The sequence below is a fragment of the Ylistrum balloti genome, unplaced genomic scaffold, assembly GCF_031769215.1.
Source record: "Ylistrum balloti isolate Yb309-2 unplaced genomic scaffold, AGI_CSIRO_Ybal_v1 Utg370988, whole genome shotgun sequence".
NCBI classification, from domain to species: domain Eukaryota; kingdom Metazoa; phylum Mollusca; class Bivalvia; order Pectinida; family Pectinidae; genus Ylistrum; species Ylistrum balloti.
In genome coordinates, this window is record NW_026782553.1 from 123,526 (window position 1) to 141,970 (window position 18,445).

Below are 18,445 nucleotides of genomic sequence, written 5' to 3' on the forward strand. Positions count from 1 at the left end.
GATAAGGTATGCTTTTTGTATCCTTTTACTGTACAAATGCATTAATTGTAATATCGATGGAAATAATTTTACACTTATTTGTCTGTTATTTATCTAATATAGTGATATATTATCTGTATTATTTTCAGAACACCGAAGCAACCAAGTACATGTTATCAATTCACAGTGTTTCTGTCTTCAGGAGTAATTACCAGACTCTCTTGTAGTCTGGCAAGTGTGTGTGTGCATGAGGGGAGGGGGATATGAGTGAAAAGATTGGTCATTTTGGTGTCCATCAGAGCAGCGTTCAATGACGGTTGCTTCTTCAATTATCTCGTAGGCAAAATTTCATCGGGTGAAAATCAGAAAATGTGTGTTTACTTTGATTTATGACTGCTGCGACTGAGCTCTTATAATATGACACGTCGTACCTTGGCTAAACGTTTAACAACTGCAGGTTTAGTCTGTGTGCAAAGCAGGGTACAAATGACTCAAGCTGACTTTTCCGTAAAATGACAACCATTGTCGATGCATTATGGGATAAAGTGGGCGAACGTTTGCCTACCTCCCCTAACTTCTGCACTGCAGCCATCAGCACATTGGCAATGTTGTACCAAAAAATGTTGTGGTTGCTTATATCAATCTTAACTGGACGTAAAACATCCAATGAAATGAAATTCTGAATTATTTTTTTATGTATAACCTAATCGGACGAAGGATGCTTTGGACAAAAGATAGACATTCCTACAGATAGCGAGGGGGTTTAGAAGAATGTATTCTCATGGTTCCCTCCCACAGTGTCCAGACCTACAGGCTATGTAAAATTAAGTCTCTGTCACTCCTTGATGTTTCAGACCCAACTGGGAGAGAATAAAGACGATCATACCGAAGACCAAGACCAGCTGTTTATACAAGATTAATTCTCCGTCATCCAATAACACGTCAAACTATATTTAGATAGCATCCTGATATCCATATTGGAGAGATTGATCTGTTTTCTCTATTTGGAAATATAACACTGTAATGTGTAGAAGGGTCATTCCAACGAGCTAGATATATATAGGAAATTCGTTTTCCTTTAAACTTAAAATCAAATTTATATAAAAGATGTGAACTATTGATTTCTGTTTCCTAAGTGATTGACTATTTGCATATATTTTATTTGTATGCATTTGTTTGAAATCCATTCACCCATCTGATTGCAAAAAACTTTCTGTGATTTTCAGCTTCGCCATATCGAACAAACATAGGCGCGGATGATGACGTTCCCTATTTCAAACTTCCTGTGATTTTCAACTTGAAGGAAATGCTGTCAAAGTAGTTATTTTTTCTGCATCTGTGTGATTTGTGTAGTGAGTTGCCTTTCTAGATCGGTAAAAATAACCAGAGGAACCGGTGCTGCCGACGATCGCGAACCATGATGTTTTAGGTTGAGTGAAGGTTGTTTTTTGTAAAACGACTGTGCTAAACACAAAACTAATCTACACTTGAAATTCAGGTAGAGTAATTGTACGTGTCATAATTGCGTGCTTCACAAGAGATAACTGAGGGATCTGATAATTTCCTTCTTCCTAAAATATAGCTTGATTACTATCTTGTTATTGCCTCACTATTTGCACTTAGCTTAGCGTTCTCACCTATGATGTCAGATTAACTTCCGATTCCCAGGACAGCAATTGCACTTTTTAGTCTTCCATTACATTATTACACTATGAGGCGACTAATATAGGGCCTACTCCGTGAGCGATGTTTTGTGTTCTGTTACCTGTTTGAGATATGCACAAACAAGAACTTCATCCATGCTTAATGCTCTGTTGCGGCAGCGTTACTGTAACCGGATTGAAAGTGCAGACAGAGGGATTCGTCGGTATTCTTCAGTGTCAGCTTCAGTTCCTATCTGTCACAAGGACGCTTTCAAGATATTGCTGCCCACAAACGTACGCAGTCAGAACATGCATTCATATCGGATGCGTACTAACAGTTATTAAGAGGCTACACAACCTGAAACCAATCTCTCGTCTCAACACGATCACCAAAGATGTGCTTCTGGCATTCATTTCTTGACAACACCACTCTATGTAACATAGAAGGAAAACTAGTACACTGTAAACACAATCTTGTTGATCTTACCGTCAGGAATAACAACGGGATTTTCGACGCATTTCCTCGTTTGAACGACATGTCAATATCTAAACTTGATACTACAAAGAATCAGATTGATGTTTATACACGTATTATAATTACTTTATTAATTCAAATCTATAATTTCATTCAAGTGTCCCTTGTTCTTTGTAGTAGTAAAGAGTTCTCAAGCAAGATCTTTGCTCCGCTTATGATATACATCCAATATTAATTGTTGTGAACAACCTCTGTTTCAGTTAAACGAACGTTACCCTAAAAGCTCGTAAATAAGACACGGCTTATTTTCGTCATTAGTAAGAAAATGCATGTTTATCAATGTATGAAGTTATTGGCTAATTTTCATGATAGTGTTATTTTTGTTGTCTTATTTCCGAGCTAATATGGTAATCCTACAGTAGATTGGTATGTAACTGTAGCAATTTAATGTTCTGTTATTGTAGTATTGCCGTTGATATTGAGTTGATCTGAAACAGCTATGGATCCAATTGCCTCACGGATGCTTTGCCGCAGTTCCAACCAACCTGAATTACAAATAAAACGTATTATCAAGAGCTGAATTAGCTCAATATGACAGCATATTGAAGACATAAAGAACATTCATGAAATTACTAGTATGAGATATATGTATTATCTACTAAAAGCATGAAATATACTTATCAATTTCAATATATCCTCACAATAAACATATATACGTACTCATATGTCATGGAGTCCACCCGGAATCATTCTCCTGATGATGCATTTATCATCAACATGTAGACACTAAAAAAGGCAATAGATAGCAACATTGGTAGTCGTACGACTTGCCAAACAAAACGTGACTAACTGAATCAAGTCGTTAAACAGAGTTGAAATATTTTGCTATGTCATTTGTTTCATTTTAAGTTACATGAAAACTGTGTCAAAGGCCTAATAGTTTTATCAAAAGCCAATAATCTACTATAAAATTGGGGCAGCAAACACATGGCAGTGCTACTGGTTGTAAATGAGACAAAATGCATTGGAAGGAGCAGTGGCCATCACGAAACCACAACATGTACCTGTTAACAAACTAACTGGTTGAAATTGTTGGTGGTTGGTATATTTTATATTGTTTAATGTTCTATGGAATATAAGGATGGCCCCCCGTGATATGCGAAATGAGTGTGTATACTGAAACTGTGTGTTTAGGAGAGGCTACAATATACTCGTGAGAGCCTCCTTGTGATATTTCTGAACTGAAGCCGCCTTGCGCCCTATGGAACACTAAACTGTGGTATTACTAAGTTAAGTGGCTTATGACCTAGCATAACATATTGACACTAAACCTTGGTCTCCTTCTGTTCCGATTTCGTGCCGTGTTAGCACGTTTGAAACGTTTGATCATCGCGTTTGAACACCCAACAGAAACAACAAATCCTTTATCAGGTGTTTCTACGTTAATAGAAAACAAATAATATCTCTTATTATCACAATACATAGCAAAAAGTCGAACAACATCATAAATTTGCTGACGTTATACTTGTTGACGTCTAAAAGTAAAGGCTGCTCAATTTCACGTGCATGTGACCGAGATTGTGGAGATTCAATACCGTGAATAAAAAACCAGGAAATACGTTAGGACAGGAATATCACAAACTCCATTTTCAACTGATATAGTAAATCATGAATGTTTGCTAAATCTTTTTTTTCACATGATTACTTTGTTAATCAATGAATATACACTTACTTTGGTTATGAAAGTCGACGTCTTCGTTTATTCATTGGGATGTATGATGAACTGAAAATAGAATCAATATAATTTTATATACTTACCATTATGGATATGTATTTTAGACCCAGGTTACTGGGATTAACACGCAACATATCATATTTAATACACATTTTCTTCGTTGTCTATCTTGGCACTACATCCGTTCTGTATAAATGTGTAGGATCTTCACGAAAATGTGAAATAGTTATCTTTATCAATGTTTACAATTATTATTATTGCATTCTTAACGGCCCGTTAACACATAAAAGTTAAACGAAAATGTACACTAACCTTCAATCTCTTTATTCTGATGCCCTTTTGGGTTGGTGGTCTTTTTTCAGGTCTCCAACACAAGGAATAATTATATGGATACATTGTTATAAATCTTTCAATACAACACACATACCTCGAAATAAAGCATGCTGATCAATATAAACCTTGACGTAAGTAAGCAAAAACAATACAAAGATTCATTATGATGTTCATACTCACAGTTGTCTTTACTTGGCGTGTCGCACTCTGACGGCTTTAATTTGGCGATTACAGCAATTCCAATCAAACTTACCAGTTGGGCGTAGCTAAGTTATCATAAAAACAAATAGCGGATATGCTAAAATAAACCTAGAATGCATGCTTATGATCCATTTAGATACACTGCCATATTTGGTAAACAATGTATCTTTATGTACAAAGAGTATACTTTAAGTAACATTATGATATCAACTATAGACAGATATCAATATTTCTTACCACAGTGCACTTCCACAATCTCGTTCTGTCGCCAAAGCCCGTACCTGGTGGTTAACATATGTTTCAATGGATTTTTCTGAAATTGATACTTAAACAAAGCAAACACACCATAACAAATGTTTTGTCTTTTTGACTCTTTCGGATACTGAAAGAAAATTTGTGTTTATACCTTGTTCGTTAAGGGCTGAAAGCAAAAGAAACTATATCAAGTTTTCGTGTAACTGAAAACATTTTAGGACGATTGCAGCATATGGTAATGCTTCAAATAGCATTTGTTGATAATTGCCAAAGGATCGAAATATACCTCGCATTTTGATGTTTGTTTTTAATTTGATCTGTTGGTTGATAGCTAAATGCTGAATCAGTCCTTGAGGTGCAATAACATTCACTGTTTCATTGTTATCAAGTATGTTAATACAGTAATTACCTGGCATAAATCCTTTCGAATTTGTTTATCCAAGCATCAGCTGAAAAAAGGGATAATTTATGAAAGTTATAAACTTACTTGCAGAGGTAGGCGATGATGTAGATACAGAAATAATTGATGTTGAACTTTCGGTTGAAAGAACTGATGACGATGACATGGATTCGGTCGTCTCTAGAATATAAAATAAAAAGTATGAAATTGGCCAACACATTAATATGATAATCCTTAATTCCGATTATAAGCATTTTTTACTCATTTACTGGTGAGTGTCATATATTGATGTCGCACAGAATATGTAATTAGACATTGGAAAGATAAATGCATGTACCTTAAATTTAACATCTCCTGGTGAGGGGAACTGTAATTAAATTCTTTAAACAAATTAAACCGGCATTAGACGTTTTGAAGTATCTGATCGATTGTATGAGTGTCATTTGGTTTATTTTCATGTTTACTGCGTGAGTTTGTTGATCTGTCCAACGCTATCCGGTCAAGATGACCGATGAACATATACCATCTCCAGTTCCGTCTGCTAACTTGAAAAAAAAATCGTATGAGCGATTGACTGAATTTATGGGAAGGGAACCCTATGCTTTTATCAATGCTGGGTCTCGAACCTGGACGAAACAATTGCAATCCTTTCTATCAATTTTCGATAACAATGGGACCAACATTAATTGTAAGGATTGAGATATTAAGTCTTTAGATAAGATTTTCTAGTATTCACTTAGACTTTGATACTAATAAAAAATTCCTGAAGAGCGACATCAACAATTGATTAACTGAATTATAAGTTACGTTGCGTACATTCCCAAGGAATTCCACGACTTTAGTCTGGTAGATAGTACCCGTAATCCCACAAAAAATTGTCTAACTTGAATGTATATTGTTAGATGTGAAATTCAACGTGTTAACACTACCACCCGTAGCCGACACGAAATATCACTAAAACCATCATCCGTTACCATATCAGTTTCGTATACTGAAAATCGGTCACGGTTGATTCAGTTACACACCTATTATATGACAAAACTTTTCGCCATTATCGGTCTATTTGGTTTGATATACGCTTATAGTATGTAAAAATGTATCAAAGAAAGGATGCTTTTGGCTGATTTCATTTTCCTCATCATGTAAGTATTACCTTCTTTGATTTTACCGTCGTTAAGCTGATTAGTTTAAAAGAAACTAAAAAGTTTTCCAAACTGGATTGTTGATTTTTCATGAGAAAAATATATGTTTATATATTTATCATTGAGCCGAATACATATATGTAAATATATTGCTTTCAAAAAATATTGTCAGAATGAAACTATTTTTAACACAAAAATCATTGTTGAGAATAAGACAGAATATATCGATTAAATGCAATCACTTCAATACCTGTCAGTGTTGTTGAAGGTGCCGAAGAAGTATGTATGGTCGTTGTAGGGGTGGTTGCTGTTGTAGGGATAGAGGTGGAAGGTGATGTAGTTGCAGTTGTAGATAATGATGACGTTTCTGTTGAGGTGGTTGGTGGTACCGATGGCGTGGTTCCTGAAAAGTCAGACGTTGGAAATGCATTGATATAACTTGAAAAATTAAATTACTGGAAGACATGTTTTCACAGCAATACATTCATTTCAGTATCTTGTAAATTCATGGTTTTGATCATGCTAGTTAATCCTGCATCGCTGATAATTTATGAAATTTCTGAATAAAACTAATTGTTTTATATCAATATGATCATTACACGCGTATCAAATAATGTTTCATCCAAAATCAGTTTCTTTTCTTCACAGAATTGAACATACTGGCCCAGGTTGTTGAAAACTTGGTTAGAGTTACCCAGAAATTAATGCGAAATGTGAATTGTTATCACTCACAAATAGGAAATTTCAAAGCAGAATATTGACAATTTGCAAATATCAACTGACGTCTCTCAACAAATATGCAGCGGGAAATTCATCAGAATTAGAACAATATAGTTTTATTCATATGTGCATTTTTTTTTTATCTTATCATTGTTTAACTTCAACCAAGTATCTAATAATCGGATCATGGTCTCTGGCAGTGGAGTTAATAATGAGAAAATACCTCTTGTGACGCAATATTTAAGTTCGATGAGGGTCAGTTCACTTCGATCATATACACTTGAAAATAAGACAACTTGCAGTGCAAGACCCGCTGTACTTTTCAGATTCACATCTAGCGTCACATACTGGTTATTTGCATCAATAACCTGAAGGCAAAACGGATTAGTTTAAAGACAATATAACGAATTCAAATGTGTCATGATACACAATCATTCATCAATTAAGACTAAAACCAACAAAACTAGAAGAATACAGACCAATATCAAAATTGAAAACCGAATACGTTTCTCTTTGTTTCATAAATCAAAGACACAGCCGATAAAGCGAGTAAGGTCCCGCCATTAACAAGCTGTTGTAGCTTATTCAGGTGTGGTGCATATGTAAACTGCTTCCGAGCGCAATTAATCATATTGAAGGTACCATTACACACCTCACAATCAAGAGAAACGAAATCATGAATTACCTCTGTAGCAACAGGAACCGGCTTGCCGCTTTCGTCTAATACCAAGAACTCAATTCTCCTTACGTTGCGTACTTTTACAAGGATTTGCACGAATTTAGTCTGGCCGATAGCATCCTGAATCTCGTACAAAATTGTTGATGTTGAATTGGTATTGTGAGACGTGAAATCCAACCTGTTAACGCTACCATCCGTAGATGACACGGAAACATCGTCAAAGTCATCCTCTGTCACCATATCATCTTCACATTCTGAAAATCGGTCACACTTGATTCGGTTACACGCCTATTGTACTACGTTAAGAAATATTGACAAGAAGAAAAACAAGTAATATTTTATGAAAAAAAAACCTTTCGATATTTATTGTCTATTTGGTTTGATATAGCCTAACGGTATGTAACAATGTATCAAAGAAAGGATGCTTTTGGCTGATTTCATTTTCCTCATTATGTAAGTATTACCTTCTTTGATTTTACCGTCGTTAAGCTGATTAGTTTAAAAGAAACTAAAAAGTTTTCCAAACTGGATTGTTGATTTTTCATGAGAAAAATAAATGTTTATATATTTATCATTGAGCCGAATACATATATGTAAATATATTGCTTTCAAAAAATATTGTCAGAATGAAACTATTTTTTACACAAAAATCATTGCTGAGAATACGACAGAATATATCGATTAAATGCAATCACTTCAATACCTGTCAGTGTTGTTGAAGGTGCCGAAGAAGTATATATGGTCGTTGTAGGGGTAGTTGCTGTTGTAGGGATAGAGGTGGAAGGTGATGTAGTTGCAGTTGTAGATAATGATGACGTTTCTGTTGAGGTGCTTGGTGGTATCGATGGTGTGGTTCCTGAAAAGTCAGACGTTGGAAATGCATTGATATAACTTGAAAAATTAAAATTTATCTACTGAAAGACATGTTTTCACGGCAATAGACTCTTTTCAGTATCTTGTAAATTCATGGTTTCGATCATGCTAGTTAATCCTGCATCGCTGATAATTTATGAAATTTCTGAATAAAACTAATTGTTTTATATCAATATGATCATTACACGCGTATCAAATAATGTTTCATCCAAAACCAGTTTCTTTTCTTCACAGAATTGAACATACTGGCCCAGATTGTTGAAAACTTGGTTAGAGTTACCCAGAAGTTAATGCAAAATGTAAATTGTTGTCACTTACAAATAGGAAATTTCAAAGCAGAATATTGACAATTTGCAAATATCAACTGACGTGTCTCAACAAATATGCAGCGAGAAATTCATCAGAATTAGAACAATATAGTTTTATTCATATGTGCTTTTTTATCTTAACTTCAACCAAGTATCTAATAACTGGAGCATGATCTCTGGCAGCGGAGCTAATAATGAGAAAATACCTCTTGTGACGCAATATTTAAGTTCGATGAGGGTCAGTTCACTTCGATCATATACACTTGAAAACAAGACAACTTGCAGTGCAAGACCCGCTGTACTTTTCAGATTCACATCTAGCGTCACATACTGGTTATTTGCATCAATAACCTGAAGGCAAAACGGATTAGTTTAAAGACAATATAACGAATTCAAATGTGTCATGATACACAATCATTCATCAATTAAGACTAAAACCAACAAAACTAGAAGAATACAGACCAATATCAAAATTGAAAACCGAATACGTTTCTCTTTGTTTCATAAATCAAAGACACAGCCGATAAAGCGAGTAAGGTCCCGCCATTAACAAGCTGTTGAAGCTTATTCAGGTGTGGTGCATATGTAAACTGTTTCCTAGCAATTAATCATATTGAAGGCACCGTTACACACCTCACAATCAAGAGAAACAAAATCATGAATTACCTCTGTAGCAACAGGAACCGGCTTGCCGCTTTCGTCTAATACCAAGAACTCAATTCTCCTTACGTTGCGTACTTTTACAAGGATTTGCACGAATTTAGTCTGGCCGATAGCATCCTGAATCTCGTACAAAATTGTTGATGTTGAATTGGTATTGTGAGACGTGAAATCCAACCTGTTAACGCTACCATCCGTAGATGACACGGAAACATCGTCAAAGTCATCCTCTGTCACCATATCATCTTCACATTCTGAAAATCGGTCACACTTGATTCGGTTACACGCCTATTGTACTAAGTTAAGAAATATTGACAAGAAGAAAAACAAGTAATATTTTATGAAAAAAAAACCTTTCGATATTTATTGTCTATTTGGTTTGATATAGCCTAACGGTATGTAACAATGTATCAAAGAAAGGATGCTTTTGGCTGATTTCATTTTCCTCATTATGTAAGTATTACCTTCTTTGATTTTACCGTCGTTAAGCTGATTAGTTTAAAAGAAACTAAAAAGTTTTCCAAACTGGATTGTTGATTTTTCATGAGAAAAATAAATGTTTATATATTTATCATTGAGCCGAATACATATATGTAAATATATTGCTTTCAAAAAATATTGTCAGAATGAAACTATTTTTTACACAAAAATCATTGTTGAGAATAAGACAGAATATATCGATTAAATGCAATCACTTCAATACCTGTCAGTGTTGTTGAAGGTGCCGAAGAAGTATATATGGTCATTGTAGGGGTAGTTGCTGTTGTAGGGATAGAGGTGGAAGGTGATGTAGTTGCAGTTGTAGATAATGATGACGTTTCTGTTGAGGTGCTTGGTGGTATCGATGGTGTGGTTCCTGAAAAGTCAGACGTTGGAAATGCATTGATATAACTTGAAAAATTAAAATTTATCTACTGAAAGACATGTTTTCACGGCAATAGATTCTTTTCAGTATCTTGTAAATTCATGGTTTCGATCATGCTAGTTAATCCTGCATCGCTGATAATTTATGAAATTTCTGAATAAAACTAATTGTTTTATATCAATATGATCATTACACGCGTATCAAATAATGTTTCATCCAAAACCAGTTTCTTTTCTTCACAGAATTGAACATACTGGCCCAGGTTGTTGAAAACTTGGTTAGAGTTACCCAGAAGTTAATGCAAAATGTAAATTGTTGTCACTCACAAATAGGAAATTTCAAAGCAGAATATTGACAATTTGCAAATATCAACTGACGTGTCTCAACAAATATGCAGCGAGAAATTCATCAGAATTAGAACAATATAGTTTTATTCATATGTGCTTTTTTATCTTAACTTCAACCAAGTATCTAATAACTGGAGCATGATCTCTGGCAGCGGAGCTAATAATGAGAAAATACCTCTTGTGACGCAATATTTAAGTTCGATGAGGGTCAGTTCACTTCGATCATATACACTTGAAAATAAGACAACTTGCAGTGCAAGACCCGCTGTACTTTTCAGATTCACATCTAGCGTCACATACTGGTTATTTGCATCAATAACCTGAAGGCAAAACGGATTAGTTTAAAGACAATATAACGAATTCAAATGTGTCATGATACACAATCATTCATCAATTAAGACTAAAACCAACAAAACTAGAAGAATACAGACCAATATCAAAATTGAAAACCGAATACGTTTCTCTTTGTTTCATAAATCAAAGACACAGCCGATAAAGCGAGTAAGGTCCCGCCATTAACAAGCTGTCGAAGCTTATTCAGGTGTGGTGCATATGTAAACTGTTTCCTAGCAATTAATCATATTGAAGGCACCGTTACACACCTCACAATCAAGAGAAACAAAATCATGAATTACCTCTGTAGCAACAGGAACCGGCTTGCCGCTTTCGTCTAATACCAAGAACTCAATTCTCCTTACGTTGCGTACTTTTACAAGGATTTGCACGAATTTAGTCTGGCCGATAGCATCCTGAATCTCGTACAAAATTGTTGATGTTGAATTGGTATTGTGAGACGTGAAATCCAACCTGTTAACGCTACCATCCGTAGATGACACGGAAACATCGTCAAAGTCATCCTCTGTCACCATATCATCTTCACATTCTGAAAATCGGTCACACTTGATTCGGTTACACGCCTATTGTACTACGTTAAGAAATATTGACAAGAAGAAAAACAAGTAATATTTTATGAAAAAAAAACCTTTCGACATTTATTGTCTATTTGGTTTGATATAGCCTAACGGTATGTAACAATGTATCAAAGAAAGGATGCTTTTGGCTGATTTCATTTTCCTCATTATGTAAGTATTACCTTCTTTGATTTTACCGTCGTTAAGCTGATTAGTTTAAGAGAAACTAAAACGTTTTCCAAACTGGATTGTTGATTTTTCAAGAGAAAAATAAATGTTTATATATTTATCATTGAGTCGAATACATATGTCTAAATACTAAATATATTGCTTTTAACAAACTATTGTCAGAATAAAACTATTTTTTACACAAAAATCATTGTTGAGAATAAGACAGAATATATCGATTAAATGCAATCACTTCAATACCTGTCAGTGTTGTTGAAGGTGCCGAAGAAGTATATATGGTCGTTGTAGGGGTGGTTGCTGTTGTAGGGATAGAGGTGGAAGGTGATGTAGTTGCAGTTGTAGATAATGATGACGTTTCTGTTGAGGTGCTTGGTGGTATCGATGGTGTGGTTCCTGAAAAGTCAGACGTTGGAAATGCATTGATATAACTTGAAAAATTAAAATTTATCTACTGAAAGACATGTTTTCACGGCAATAGACTCTTTTCAGTATCTTGTAAATTCATGGTTTCGATCATGCTAGTTAATCCTGCATCGCTGATAATTTATGAAATTTCTGAATAAAACTAATTGTTTTATATCAATATGATCATTACACGCGTATCAAATAATGTTTCATCCAAAACCAGTTTCTTTTCTTCACAGAATTGAACATACTGGCCCAGGTTGTTGAAAACTTGGTTAGAGTTACCCAGAAGTTAATGCAAAATGTAAATTGTTGTCACTCACAAATAGGAAATTTCAAAGCAGAATATTGACAATTTGCAAATATCAACTGACGTGTCTCAACAAATATGCAGCGGGAAATTCATCAGAATTAGAACAATATAGTTTTATTCATACGTGCTTTTTTTATCTTAACTTCAACCAAGTATCTAATAACTGGAGCATGATCTCTGGCAGCGGAGCTAATAATGAGAAAATACCTCTTGTGACGCAATATTTAAGTTCGATGAGGGTCAGTTCACTTCGATCATATACACTTGAAAATAAGACAACTTGCAGTGCAAGACCCGCTGTACTTTTCAGATTCACATCTAGCGTCACATACTGGTTATTTGCATCAATAACCTGAAGGCAAAACGGATTAGTTTAAAGACAATAGAACGAATTCAAATGTGTCATGATACACAATCATTCATCAATTAAGACTAAAACCAACAAAACTAGAAGAATACAGACCAATATCAAAATTGAAAACCGAATACGTTTATCTTTGTTTCATCAATCAAAGACACGGCCGATAAAGCGAGTAAGGTCCCGCCATTAACAAGCTGTTGTAGCTTATTCAGGTGTGGTGCATATGTAAACTGTTTCCGAGCAATTAATCATATTGAAGGCACCATTACACACCTCACAATCAAGAGAAACAAAATCATGAAATTACCTCTGTAGCAACAGGAACCGGCTTGCCGCTTTCGTCTAATACCAAGAACTCAATTCTCCTTACGTTGCGTACTTTTACAAGGATTTGCACGAATTTAGTCTGGCCGATAGCATCCTGAATCTCGTACAAAATTGTTGACGTTGAATTGGTATTGTGAGACGTGAAATCCAACCTGTTAACGCTACCATCCGTAGATGACACGGAAACATCGTCAAAGTCATCCTCTGTCACCATATCATCTTCACATTCTGAAAATCGGTCACACTTGATTCGGTTACACGCCTATTGTACTAAGTTAAGAAATATTGACAAGAAGAAAAACAAGTAATATTTTATGAAAAAAAACCTTTCGACATTTATTGTCTATTTGCTTTGATATAGCCTAACGGTATGTAACAATGTATCAAAGAAAGGATGCTTTTGGCTGATTTCATTTTCCTCATTATGTAAGTATTACCTTCTTTGATTTTACCGTCGTTAAGCTGATTAGTTTAAAAGAAACTAAAAAGTTTTCCAAACTGGATTGTTGATTTTTCATGAGAAAAATAAATGTTTATATATTAATCATTGAGCCGAATACATATATGTAAATATATTGCTTTCAAAAAACTATTGTCAGAATGAAACTATTTTTTACACAAAAATCATTGCTGAGAATAAGACAGAATATATCGATTAAATGCAATCACTTCAATACCTGTCAGTGTTGTTGAAGGTGCCGAAGAAATATATATGGTCGTTGTAGGGGTAGTTGCTGTTGTAGGGATAGAGGTGGAAGGTGATGTAGTTGCAGTTGTAGATAATGATGACGTTTCTGTTGAGGTGCTTGGTGGTATCGATGGTGTGGTTCCTGAAAAGTCAGACGTTGGAAATGCATTGATATAACTTGAAAAATTAAAATTTATCTACTGAAAGACATGTTTTCACGGCAATAGACTCTTTTCAGTATCTTGTAAATTCATGGTTTCGATCATGCTAGTCAATCCTGCATCGCTGATAATTTATGAAATTTCTGAATAAAACTAATTGTTTTATATCAATATGATCATTACACGCGTATCAAATAATGTTTCATCCAAAACCAGTTTCTTTTCTTCACAGAATTGAACATACTGGCCCAGATTGTTGAAAACTTGGTTAGAGTTACCCAGAAGTTAATGCAAAATGTAAATTGTTGTCACTCACAAATAGGAAATTTCAAAGCAGAATATTGACAATTTGCAAATATCAACTGACGTGTCTCAACAAATATGCAGTGAGAAATTCATCAGAATTAGAACAATATAGTTTTATTCATACGTGCTTTTTTTTATCTTAACTTCAACCAAGTATCTAATAACTGGAGCATGATCTCTGGCAGCGGAGCTAATAATGAGAAAATACCTCTTGTGACGCAATATTTAAGTTCGATGAGGGTCAGTTCACTTCGATCATATACACTTGAAAATAAGACAACTTGCAGTGCAAGACCCGCTGTACTTTTCAGATTCACATCTAGCGTCACATACTGGTTATTTGCATCAATAACCTGAAGGCAAAACGGATTAGTTTAAAGACAACATAACGAATTCAAATGTGTCATGATACACAATCATTCATCAATTAAGACTAAAACCAACAAAACTAGAAGAATACAGACCAATATCAAAATTGAAAACCGAATACGTTTATCTTTGTTTCATAAATCAAAGACACAGCCGATAAAGCGAGTAAGGTCCCGCCATTAACAAGCTGTCAAAGCTTATTCAGGTGTTGTGCATATGTAAACTGTTTCCTAGCAATAAATCATATTGAAGGCACCGTTACACACCTCACAATCAAGAGAAACGAAATCATGAATTACCTCTGTAGCAACAGGAACCGGCTTGCCGCTTTCGTCTAATACCAAGAACTCAATTCTCCTTACGTTGCGTACTTCAACAACGAATTGCACGAATTTGGTCTGGCCGATAGCATCCTGAATCTCGTACAAAATTGTCGATGTTGAATCGGTATTGTGAGACGTGAAATCCAGCCTGTTAACGCTACCATCCGTAGATGACACGGAAACATCGTCAAAGTCATCCTCTGTCACAATATCTTCTTCACATTCTGAAAATCGGTCACACTTGATTCGGTTACACGCCTATAGTACTAAGTTAAGAAATATTGACAAGTAGAAAAACATGTAATATTTTATGACAAAACTTTTCCACATTATTTTTCTATTTGGTTTGATACAAATATACGGCTTTTAACAAACTATTGTCAAAATAAACCTATTTTTTACACAAAAATCATTGCTGAGAATAAGACAGAATATATCGATTAAATGCAATCACTTCAATACCTGTCAGTGTTGTTGAAGGTGCCGAAGAAGTATATATGGTCGTTGTAGAGGTAGTTGCTGTTGTAGGGATAGAGGTGGAAGGTGATGTAGTTGCAGTTGTAGATAATGATGACGTTTCTGTTGAGGTGGTTGGTGGTATCGATGGTGTGGTTCCTGAAAAAACAGACGTTGGAAATGCATTGATATAATTTGAAAAATTAGAATTTATCTACTGGAAGACATGTTTTCACGGCAATAGACTCTTTTCAGTATCTTGTAAATTCATGGTTTCGATCATGCTAGTTAATCCTGCATCGCTGATAATTTATGAAATTTCTGAATAAAACTAATTGTTTTATATCAATATGATCATTATACGCGTATCAAAATAATGTTATACACTTTCATCCATAGCCAGTTTCTTTTCTTCACAGAATTGAACATGCTGGCCCAGGTTGTTGAAACCTTGATTAGAGTTACCCAGAGGTTAATGCAAAATGTAAATTGTTGTCACTCACAAATAGGAAATTTCAAAGCAGAATATTGACAATTTCCAAATATCAACTGACGTGTCTCAACAAATATGCAGCGGGAAATTCATCAGAATTCGAACAATATAGTTTTATTCATATGTGCATTTTTTTTTTTTTTTTTTTTTATCTTATCATTGTGTAACTTCAACCAAGTATCTAACAACTGGAGCATGATCTCTGGCAGCGGAGCTAATAATGAGAAAATACCTCTTGTGACGCAATATTTAAGTTCGATGAGGGTCAGTTCACTTCGATCATATACACTTGAAAATAAGACAACTTGCAGTGCAAGGCCCGCTGTACTTTTCAGATTCACATCTAGCGTCACATACTGGTTATTTGCATCAATAATCTGAAGGCAAAACGGATTAGTTTAAAGACAATATAACGAATTCAATTGTGTCATGATACACAATCATTCATCAATTAAGACTAAAACCAACAAAACTAGAAGAATACAGACCAATATCAAAATTGAAAACCGAATACGTTTCTCTTTGTTTCATCAATCAAAGACACAGCCGATAAAGCGAGTAAGGTCCCGCCATCAGCAAGCTGTCTTAGCTTATTCAGGTGTTGTGCATATGTAAACTGTTTCCGAGCAATTAGTCATATTGAAGGCACCATTACACACCTCACAATCAAGAGAAACAAAATCATGAATTACCTCTGTAGCAACAGGAACCGGCTTGCCGCTTTCGTCTAATACCAAGAACTCAATTCTCCTTACGTTGCGTACTTTTACAAGGATTTGCACGAATTTGGTCTGGCCGATAGCATCCTGAATCTCGTACAAAATTGTCGATGTTGAATTGGTATTGTGAGACGTGAAATCCAGCCTGTTAACGCTACCATCCGTAGATGACACGGAAACATCGTCAAAGTCATCCTCTGTCACCATATCATCTTCACATTCTGAAAATCGGTCACACTTGATTCGGTTACACGCCTATTGTACTAAGTTAAGAAATATTGACAAGAGGAAAAACAAGTAATATTTTCTGACAAAACTTTTCCATATTATTTTTCTATTTGGTTTGATACAAATATATTGCTTTCAACAAACTATTGTCAGAATTAAACACTTGTTGACAAAAATGCGATGCAGACATATAGTTTGATATCAATATGTGTATTACACTTGTATCAATATAATACGATACACTTTCATCATAAACCAATTTACGTTTATACCGCATTTTCACATAATGATCTAAGCTGATATTGGGAAGGTACCTGTTGTGAAGTTTGATGACGTTCAGATCATTTTGACTATATTCGATATTTATAATTATTACCATTGACAATAAAAGCAAGCCACCTCTATGACGAAATCTGATGTATTATCGATTTATTTGATGATTCGTTATAGGTATCGGATTAGCTGTTGTTAGTGTCTGATTAGTTGTTGTATAGATCTGATTATTAGTTATAGGTGACGTAGGAGTAGCTGTAAGTGTCTAATTATTAGCTGTGATGTCGGATTAGTAGTTATGAGTGTCGAATTAGTAGTTGTAGGTGTTGGAGTTGTAGTTGTTATTGTCTGATAAGCAGTTGCCAATGGCGGATTGGCAGCTGTAGATGTCGGAGTTTAATGTGTCTAATTAGCAGTTGTAAACGTCAAATATGTAGTTAATGATTGATGGATGGTAGTATTTGATTAGTAGTTGTATATATAGCGATGTGTGATTAGTAGTATCAGGTTTCGAAGCAGTAGTTGGTGCTGATTTGATTTACAAATTTCAGGCATCTAACTCCTTTCGGCCTTATAATACACTTCTTGGAGGAAATATTTGGAAATACATTTGGAAATACCTGTCCTCGTTGTAAGCGTCGAACTTGTGCTTGTAGGTGTTTGACTAGTTGTTGGTATTGCACTAGTGATTTCAGACGTTGTGGTTGGCGGTGTCGTTGTGGTAGTTGTCGTCGTTGTTGTAGTAGTTGTCGAAGTTGTGGGAGCTGCAAACAAAGCATTGCATCAAGATAAAAATAATTGTGTGGTTAGCTTCCTTTGATGGGCATTAACAAACATCTGGCATAATCTCGAAAAAAAAATAGATAAAATCTATAAAAATATTGGTGTAGTGGTATCTGCAAATAGTGAACCTGGAATGAGAGTGATATCTCTGGATAAATACGGGGTCTGCTGTAATATTTATGTTTGTAAATGATTTGGTATTGAGAGTGTTTATTGTGTTACTTTTATATTTTCGTTGCAAAATAACATAAAAATGAAAGTGATAATGTAACTAATTTTTATTGGAAAAGATTTGAGACGATATCAAAGAGACGCACATTTAATGTTTACTTAATGTATATGATGATTGTCTATACAATACGACCGGTCTCGTGGGGTGTTTTGTAAACTAAAAACATTTAATTAAAAGTATTAATAAGAATTCATTCTATACCGGATAAATCTACAACGGACCTCTTGATATGTAACTCAATTGGGTAATATACTTAATTGCGCAAGTATTTAGAAGATAAGTAAACCCTATTC

At 34.8% G+C, this 18,445-nt stretch overlaps 1 protein-coding gene and 1 long non-coding RNA gene across 3 annotated transcripts in view; both read right to left on the minus strand.

The window, feature by feature from the left end:
• Positions 1-2,195: 2,195 nt before the first annotated feature.
• LOC132559874 (uncharacterized) lies at positions 2,196-4,603 on the minus strand. 2 transcript variants are annotated; one of them, XR_009554641.1, is made up of 4 exons: positions 4,145-4,603; positions 3,830-3,880; positions 2,818-2,883; positions 2,196-2,642 (listed from the first exon to the last, which is right to left on the minus strand). It is a non-coding gene; the product is annotated as an uncharacterized LOC132559874 (long non-coding RNA). The 2 variants fall into 2 exon arrangements; XR_009554640.1 differs by having other exon boundaries at positions 3,830-4,603.
• Positions 4,604-5,055: 452 nt separating this feature from the next.
• Positions 5,056-18,445, minus strand: part of LOC132559868 (uncharacterized) — a 54,693-nt gene continuing 41,303 nt past the window's right edge. Inside the window, exons 40-59 of the mRNA XM_060224499.1 lie at positions 17,758-17,901; positions 16,610-16,857; positions 16,150-16,294; positions 15,431-15,583; positions 14,945-15,192; positions 14,485-14,629; positions 13,799-13,951; positions 13,102-13,349; positions 12,641-12,785; positions 11,956-12,108; positions 11,251-11,498; positions 10,791-10,935; positions 10,107-10,259; positions 9,410-9,657; positions 8,950-9,094; positions 8,266-8,418; positions 7,569-7,816; positions 7,107-7,251; positions 6,414-6,566; positions 5,056-5,201 (exon numbers count right to left, since the gene is read on the minus strand). Coding sequence (XP_060080482.1) covers positions 5,056-5,201; positions 6,414-6,566; positions 7,107-7,251; positions 7,569-7,816; positions 8,266-8,418; positions 8,950-9,094; positions 9,410-9,657; positions 10,107-10,259; positions 10,791-10,935; positions 11,251-11,498; positions 11,956-12,108; positions 12,641-12,785; positions 13,102-13,349; positions 13,799-13,951; positions 14,485-14,629; positions 14,945-15,192; positions 15,431-15,583; positions 16,150-16,294; positions 16,610-16,857; positions 17,758-17,901 — 3,566 coding nt within the window. The remainder of the gene's footprint in view (positions 5,202-6,413; positions 6,567-7,106; positions 7,252-7,568; positions 7,817-8,265; positions 8,419-8,949; positions 9,095-9,409; positions 9,658-10,106; positions 10,260-10,790; positions 10,936-11,250; positions 11,499-11,955; positions 12,109-12,640; positions 12,786-13,101; positions 13,350-13,798; positions 13,952-14,484; positions 14,630-14,944; positions 15,193-15,430; positions 15,584-16,149; positions 16,295-16,609; positions 16,858-17,757; positions 17,902-18,445) is intronic.